The sequence below is a fragment of the Pieris brassicae genome, chromosome 14 (genome assembly GCF_905147105.1).
Source record: "Pieris brassicae chromosome 14, ilPieBrab1.1, whole genome shotgun sequence".
NCBI classification, from domain to species: domain Eukaryota; kingdom Metazoa; phylum Arthropoda; class Insecta; order Lepidoptera; family Pieridae; genus Pieris; species Pieris brassicae.
The window spans coordinates 4,391,938-4,401,022 of record NC_059678.1 but is presented as its reverse complement, the minus strand read 5'-3'; the positions used below and the strand labels follow the sequence as shown (position 1 = coordinate 4,401,022).

The window sequence follows — 9,085 nt, the reverse complement described above, 5'->3', positions numbered from 1 at the left end:
TATGGACGTGAATTTGACAATCCTTCAGATTTTTATTAAACAAGATTCAATTGAATAATATACTTAGACGAAGTATGATGTTGAGGTTTATAAGTGAGAAAAACTATACAGTGAACAGTTTAAACGTTATTTTGTCTTTGTTTTTCGTCTATATGTGTACCTTGTCTGCCTCCATTCAGTGCATGGAGGCAGACAATTGCCTATCTGGTTTAAAACAGTAAAGTCATTTCTGACTTTACTTTTTTGAAGTTACACTTCTGTTGGCGTGTTAGGGATGTTGATGAGAGTAAATTATTACGATGCGCGCGCGCACCGTCTCAAAAAACCGACCGGACCGGTTGTTCGGATTAATACCTGCAGCTGAGTTTCATCATCGGACGTCGAGGCAGAATACGAAATTCCACCCGTATCATCTCGACGTCCGCCGTTCCACGACTGAGCGTTTTTCAAGGCAATTTTTGCTGCACACCACGGCTTTGTGGAACTAGCTGCCCATTAAAGTATTTCCGAACCAATTCGACTTAGGGTCCTTCAAGAAAAGAACGTACCAATTCATGAAAGGCCGGCAACTCACGTGTGAGCCCTCTCGCATTGAGTGTCCATGGGTTCCGGTATCACTTAACATCAGGTGAGCCTCCTGTCCGTTTGGCCACTGTTCCATAAAAAAATAAACTTTATTTAATTAGAAAATACGTTATAATAAAACTTTCAATGTATTAAATAAAAGTTAAAGATATAGATTTTGAAAAGATTTTTATCGTGTTACGCCAAAGAAGTATAACTTCCAACGCGTATACATAAGTACACACAGGTGTTTTTTTAAAAGACTTATGGCGTGATGCTGTATGAAAGATTGGAAGGCAATCTATCATTTACACATACATTATTATCTATGGGAGTTTTCATCAATTAAAAATGTTGATTAATTCAGGAACACTACGCTATAAGGGTTTTTGGCCTCAAATTGCAACAGTTTTTTTTTTCTTCAATTTTGTCATATGGCAACATCTCTAATCGTTATACCAAATAGGTATCTCGCGACTAAATGTATCTCTAGCTTACCACGAGTAAATACTATTAAGTCACTTTTCCCTAAGCTTTTTAAAGTTTTGTATGTGTTTATCGATATTATCGTATTCGCATAGTCTGTACGGTATGTATTTCTGTAAATAAATAAATATTTTGCATTTGCCCGCAATCTTCTACTACAGATGCTTCGTCTTAGGTATTGGCAAATCTTACAAATTAAAAGCCTTATTATGCGGTGAATAAATCAATCTTACATTGATACGCTTATTAAAAGTGCAAACTATAGTAAAAAACATATGTATACAGCTAGAGATTTGTCCCAACACCCAGTGAACTTGTAGGTTATATCAGCAAAATCTTGGAATTGGACTACTTTGTTTTTTTTAATATGCAACGACTTCATTTATGATTTGTGGTTTTAAAAAAATGGATTAATAATTGTAGTCTTCATTGCAGTTCCGGGTGTATTCCAAAAAATTAAGTAAAAATTCCATTAGATCTTTCTGTATTATATAGAAATTACTTTATTAACCTGAAATACAGCCTAAATGATGTAGAACAGCTGATAGGACATGACCCAGAAAATCTTCTTGACAGGTGATAGTTGTCATCTTATTGACGTAAATTGCGACAATTTCTTGGGATAATTCAGATAGCTTCTGCGGCGCAAAGTACGCTGATTCAAACTACGTCAGACTTTTTAACAGATGACAGTTAACATTGACTAATAATTTCAGACAATTGACACCTTATCGTTGTGAGTTGCGACAATTTCTTGGATAATTCAGTTAGCTTCTAGGGCGCAAAGTACGCTGACTCAAAACTACGTCAGGCTTCTTGACAGATGACAGTTGACATTGACTAATAATTTCAGACAATTGACACCTTATCGTTGTGAGTTGCGTCAATTTCTTGGATAATTCAGATAGCTTCTAGAGCGCAAAGTACGCTGACTCAAAACTACGTCAGACTTCTTGACAGATGACAGTTGACATTGACTAATAATTTCAGACAATTCACACCTTATCGTTGTGAGTTGCGTCAATTTCTTGGATAATTCAGTTAGCTTCTAGGGCGCAAAGTACGCTGACTCAAAACTACGTCAGACTTCTTGACAGATGACAGTTGACATTGACTAATAATTTCAGACAATTGACACCTTATCGTTGTGAGTTGCGTCAATTCTTGGATAATTCAGATAGCTTCTAGAGCGCAAAGTACGCTGACTCAAAACTACGTCAGACTTCTTGACAGATGACAGGTAACATAGATAAGTTACGACAGTTGACACGTAAATGACGTGAAATGACAGGAACTATACGCCATTGGTGAGTGACAGCGTAGGAATGAATTAGCGAGCTAAATACGCAGTATAACCCATCTCTAGTGAGTGTATTGAAGGAATTGTCAATAATTATAATTTCAATTGATTTTCATATTCGAGTCACTGACATTTGAACCCTTAAGTGAAATCGAAGTCGTCAAAAATATTTTCTTCCTAATTCACTACAACTTTGTTGGCTTTAGCTTCCATTAAATTTGGTATAAGACGAAACGGAAAACGTATACTTGATGCAAGAGATTAAGAAGTCTGTTCACCACAATTATCACCGCTGCCGGAAACCTTTTTCCTGTGCATTCGACTAGAACTGTCCAGCGTCCACAATATCCAATTCTACGGTAAGTCTCGCAGCTTAATAGTTATCAACTCTTCGCTGGAGATAGCTATTTGTGAAATGTATTTACTGTGATTTAAAAATATACTTAGAAAAGATTAATGGACAGGAAAAGGGTTTCTGTTATTTGTATAATATTTAGTTTCATATTATTTTAGCTCGACTTTACTGGTTCACTGGAGTTTTGGTACATATTCTTGATACCAGACACGATATTTTTATGATTATTAAACGAGAATTTTATTACTTACAGGTACCTAAAAAAATTATTTACTAAAGTTACATAATCAGCAAGCTTGCGACTCTTTAATATATAATATAAAATTACTATCGAAATTTTGGTTATGTCGACGACATCATTAATGTTCTTTAAATGTCGCTTTCTATACTTAGCCCCAATTCAATTTTTACTACTAGGGATTGATATTTCAATCCAATTATCATAAAATACTTTTGCAATCGATCGATGGATAGTTTTTGTATAATATAATTAAATTCGACATATGGAATTTTGACATCAATCTAAATTTGCGAAAATCTGGATTAGAAATAATCTTAGATTATAGATCGAGTATAGAAAGGCTGTGAGTGCATTATAAGCCTGTTATTAAGTGTGATGCGAAAATATCCTATATTATTGGATATATACTTTACTAAAATCTATTTATGTATTAAGTACGGACAATTTGTACATATATATTTCTGTAAAGATCACAGTTTTTCAATACGAGTTTCTAGATATAAGTACGCACTGTCTAAAAAAGCTATATTGTTCTAGAAGAATAATTCAAAATGGCCGCTGGTAATACAGCCTCGTAAAATATTTCAGCGCTTCCAAAAACTAAAAAAAAAAACTAAATTTATTTAAGTAATTTCTCTTGTTCATCTCTCGCTGCGAATACATCACCATTTCGCTCTGGTGATGAACGGCTAAATGATGATCGGCCATGGTTAGGCGGATTTGGTGATATCTGAAAAAAATATACGGATTAAATTGTAGGTATCACAAGGAGCCTACAAAACAAATCAATAAATTCCTGTGTTATTCATTTATAGAATATTTTTTTAAGTGTTTCGAAATTCTTGTTAAATGGTCCTTCGGTCCGGAATTTTGTTTTGGCTTCAATTATTTTTATAGCTAAATAGCCGTAGTCTATCACGACACAGAAATATATCTGCCACGTGTAAAAATGACCAACACTTTGAGCTGGGTTCGATCCTTGAGAAACAATAAGTGTTTCAACACTTGGCTTATGTTATTAGCAAAACAGACATTAAAATATCTACAATGGTGACGAATGGTGAATTATATAAGAACACGACAGGTTGTGTTATGGATTAGATTTCGAAACGGTCGAATATTATTGATGGTACTCACATTTAAATATTACAATTACACATTTAGTAAAATTTGTAAAAAGTTTTTGAAGATTTTTGGCTGAACTATTAATATACTGTTATTAGGTGCTAATGTACCTGTCTAGACGGAGTTCTGTGTTCACCACTGATACTAATATCTTCATCCACAGACTGCAGCAACTGCGGAGAAATTAAAAATTGTACTTTTCGAAAAATTGTACTCATAGACAATTTCTACATATGAAATACTGTACATCAATTTGTTAATAATTTATCAAACTAAATACCATCTTAACAATCTATAAACATACGCACTAATAATGCAATAATGAAACATTCTGGATCTTGAATGACTATCACATCTTCATAAATGGGGTAGATGAACATGATGGGGTGATGAAGTGACAAAGTCTCATAAATTGATGAACGCCGGCTGGACGTACGAAAAAGCGTGATACTTTGTCCCGTTACGCTCAATGTACGCTTGCGCTGCATGTATCTCCCTTCCACTCGAATACTTAAGTATGCAATAATTTCATCACGTTTAACTATCGCTCGTAAACCAACTTTACAGAACACCCATTTTTTAAATTAATTTATCATAATACATATACACAAAGCTGACTGGCGCACGCACTACTACATGTTACCTGCGTGAACGCACATGCGCGAAACGTCAAGACGTTATCGACACTTGAACGTAGAGACAAGTTTTGTATCTGCGTGCAAGTGTCGATAAAGTTATACTAAAATAAATTTGAGACGTTTGATAATAAATATTAATATTATAATTGTGAAATTATTTAAAAATTTATAAATTCCCATAAAATACTTTACCTACGCTACTACGCTACACTGTTTGATGATTTCCTAGAAATAAATTTATAAATATATATGGGAAATAGGAAACCAACTGCCTTCGACGCATGACAAGGCTAAGTAAATACGAAAAACCTTCAAGTCTGATCCTTCTTCTCCAATAACCTCAAAATCGTTGACAACTTCCTCAAAATCAACTTTTGCGTCTCATCAATCCGATAATTCGACACACTAGACGAAACGGTTCTCGGATCGCTTTGGATTCGAATCGAATCGGACACGTCGTCTAGCTGTTGTAGGATTTCTGACACACTGTCATTCTTGTGTGGATGAAATGTTAGGAGCGATTGTTCGGTACGAAATTGTGCTTTCTTTTTATTAATACCTGGTACAATAATATTTAAAAATTAAAGTACTGTAGATAATTTCAAAACATTGGCCGAAAAAAAGGATACTTTTTAAACAGTGTAAACTACATAACTACACTTGAGGGACTGTGAATTTTATAGCGTTATAGAGAGTGGTCGTTAAACGGAGAGAAGAATAACGTATAGATAATCCATTGGTAGAAGGCTAGCCTGACTAACCTTTCTCATCCTCAGGTAAAGAAGTAGTCGACAACTGTCGAGTTAGACCGGACTCAGAAATTCTGGTAGTTTGTGTATTCGTCCAATATTTGGAATTCCCCGTTTGACTATCTCTTTGCTCGTCATTTGATGTTTTAGGCTCCCTCCAATATTTGGAGGTGTTTGCCATCAGACTATCCGTCCTCCCTAAATCTTCATTCGTCAAATATTTAGAAGGATTTGCTGTTTGACCATCTCTTTTCTCGCCAATTGATGTTTTAGACATTGGAGAATTATCAAATTCCTCTGATTTATTTACAATTGGCTCTGGTTTATCTTTTGAATCAGGCTCTCTCCAATATTTGGAGGTATTTGCTATCTGACTGTCCGTCCTCCCTGAATCTTTATTCGTCCAATATTTTGGCGAATTATTATCTAGACTATCTGAGAGTGGCAAGTATAGTTTCCTCGCCAATTTATCAGCTAAATATTTAGCAATATATTGTTTATCACTGGACGTGGGTGAATCCGTGACACCGCTTTGGGACAATTGCTTAAATTCCATTACTTGTTGCTGTAAATGATCATATATGAGGACCAAAAGTATTTTATTTTTAGAAATCTACACTACAACGGAAAACGGTATACCAGAGCGTCAATTTTATCTAGATTCAAGATCTGTCAAACCATTTCTTCTGAATTAAATATGACATATTTGACAGCGATCAAGACAAGATTGTGAATCGAGATATGAATCAGATTGTTGACCTTAGATTCGGACTCCAGACTTCACGCTACGTGATTCTCGTCGTGAAATTGTTGTCATACATTACGGATACGGCTGTCATAGTCCGATCTTGATTCTAAATCTTACCTAATGGCTGTTTGACAGTGTGAAAAAATAAAGTTACTGAGTGTAATCTATACAAAACAATTAAAAAGTGTTATGGTAAAATAAGTAATCAAAATTGAAAGAATCAAATCAGTCTTTCAGTCACGTGAAGACGGATTAGTCGAATCGCCCGTGCAATGTGAATAATGTCTTTGGCTGCCTAAACCTATACTGTAATGGCGATCATTACGTCGGGAGACTGTTTTGATGGAAATATATAGATGCGTGTAATTTAAAAATATTCTTTTTTTTATCTTCACAAAACGGTCGTGACCACTATGCAGTCGTAATATTAAAAAGGGATGATATAAAGCGCGTCACGAGGTTAACGTGGCCTGTTAGAGGTCATCCTGCTGCAGTCATTGAGTGAACTTCGTACGGCAGACTTAATCTGCTCAGTCCAACGCGTAGGTTTAGGATTAAGTATGATAAATAACACGTAAAAATCTTGACATTTGTTTACGTCTACGAGCATGGTACGTCAAAGCTTGGACAGCATCTTGCCGTCAGCGTGTGGCGAACTTAAAGCCTTAAGATAGTTAAAAATAACATTTCGTGTAGCTTCTTAAAGCTTATCTCGTCAAATTACAAGAAAACATACAAAAAATAAATAAAACCTTTTCGTTTTTCGAATCGGGTCGTGTATGAAGTGAGACAATACTTTGTGACCGCGTTGTCATATCACTGCAAGCTCGGTCCAAGTTCTGAAAGGGTTTGGGAATGATGCGATCTCAATAGGACAGGTAGGATTAGGATTATAAAACTGTCGAGATGCTTAAAGTATGTTTATGGGGCAGGTCAGGTCTCATACTATTTGACGATAGTAAAAACTGGCAAATCAAAGTTCTGACAGGGTTTGCGAATTATGGAATTTCTATGTACGTATAAGACAGGTCAGGTCATGTATAAGAGCGACCTTGTTGACTTTGACCTCTCTAAATGGGCCTTGTAGGAACTACCTCAGATGAAGCCGCCCGCGCGGCCAATAATAATAAAAATAGCCAAACACAGATTAGGGTAAAAAAACCGCCTTCACCGGGGAAGGCGAGGACCTTTACTTCGCACTTCGCTCACTCCAGTGAGCTTCAGTCCTGACCTTCAGGAGAGCACCCCGCGACGGCCCAAGCCGAGGTTCGAGTCTCACAGTTCTTTTGCATTGTATAGAATCTCTGTATACCTTGCATTATATAAACTTCTCAGCCGATTATTACTATTGTAACCGAGTCTTTGTAAGCTAAACCATTGTTGAAAAGAGTGTCCATGGAGTTTCTTGCCGGTTCTTCTCCATGAGACTCACTTTTTGGAACCGTGCAACTAGACGTTTCATAAGAGCCTGTAAAGGCCTATTTGAAATAAAAACTTTTGATTTTGTATTTGACAGGAGACCCTTTCGCTAGCCGCGGCATAAAACGCCATTCTGGCCGAACTACGCTCGCCAAAATAGCCCAAGCTGAGCAGTAAAGGCTTTTAAGGCCAACAGCGAGATTCCATTAAAAAGAAAAAAAATACCTGAGATGGATTTAGTGGATCTGAGCGCAAACGCATTTCCTAATTACGTATAACTACTGTTATATATAAAAGCTATGTGCAGCATATAAACATATTAAAAGCAATAAATGTAAGAAACTCACTTTATCAACTTCTGTATCAAATTGTTCATTGGTTGCGCCCTTGGATAAAGCACCTTTTTCCATGAGGGTAGCGCGTTTAGCTGCCAGATAGAGACTCCTGTGCGAATAAAATAAAATAAAAAACAGTCAAAATCTACCATTTTCACTAAAATACTCACCGATCTCTTTTCATCACGGCGTAAACGCAATTTGTCAGAAACAGACAAAATACAATTGCAGTGTTCAAAATAGTATTAGAATACGTATCGAGTTTATCGTAATATGTCTGTATTTTAAGAGATTGTATTGTTCAGAAGCGCTGCGTCCACAATAAAAGTAGCCATGATGATAGCCAACCTTCGCCAATCGAAGATCCTTTAAGCTGTCTGTAGGGTTGCTGGTTTAGCGGGAAAATAAAAGAGGATATTCCCTATTGAATTCTGCTATGAATTGCAGAAGTACAGCTGGCTATAGTCTCGGGGAGTAACCAGCGATGTTGGAAATCGCCGCCCTTATAAAACTAAGAAAACCGAAGAATCTTCTTTCTTTTTAATTAATTAATTAATTCTTGGCCAATCTAATACAATAAATGACATCGCTGTCCCTTATTACATAATCAGCAAGATATGTTTTATAGGATAGGGTGTCACCCTATCGAGCCTGCAGGACGCCTTTAAAGTATCATCGCACTTAAAAATCGACACATAATATCAAATTACCGAGGGAAATCACGAAATAGATTTTTCCCTCAAAGGTTGGCAACATACCCGCAAACATACTAAATTTTCCAAAAATATCACGCAACAGATTTTTCTCTCAAAGGTCGGCAACACACCCGCAAACATACAAATTATCTAAGAACATAGGTGACGAAACAGATTTTTCTCTCAAAGGTCGGCAACATACCCGCAAACATACAAATTAACTAAGAACATAGGTGACGAAACAGATTTTTCTCTCAAAGGTCGGCAACATACCCGCAGACATACCAAATTTTCTAAGAACATAGGTGACGAAACAGATTTTTCTCTCAAAGGTCGGCAACATACCCGCAAACATACAAATTATGTAAGAACATAGGTGACGAAACAGATTTTTCTCTCAAAGGTCGGCAACACACCCGCAAACATACAA

General features: G+C 36.2%; 1 protein-coding gene across 1 annotated transcript in view; it reads right to left on the bottom strand.

Moving 5' to 3' along the window:
* Nucleotides 1-715: 715 nt before the first annotated feature.
* LOC123718049 (unextended protein-like) overlaps nucleotides 716-9,085 on the bottom strand; it is a 36,651-nt gene continuing 28,281 nt past the window's right edge. The window contains exons 14-16 of the mRNA XM_045674412.1: nucleotides 7,973-8,069; nucleotides 4,182-4,244; nucleotides 716-3,676 (exon numbers count right to left, since the gene is read on the bottom strand). Coding sequence (XP_045530368.1) covers nucleotides 3,566-3,676; nucleotides 4,182-4,244; nucleotides 7,973-8,069 — 271 coding nt within the window. The 3' untranslated portion in view covers nucleotides 716-3,565. The remainder of the gene's footprint in view (nucleotides 3,677-4,181; nucleotides 4,245-7,972; nucleotides 8,070-9,085) is intronic.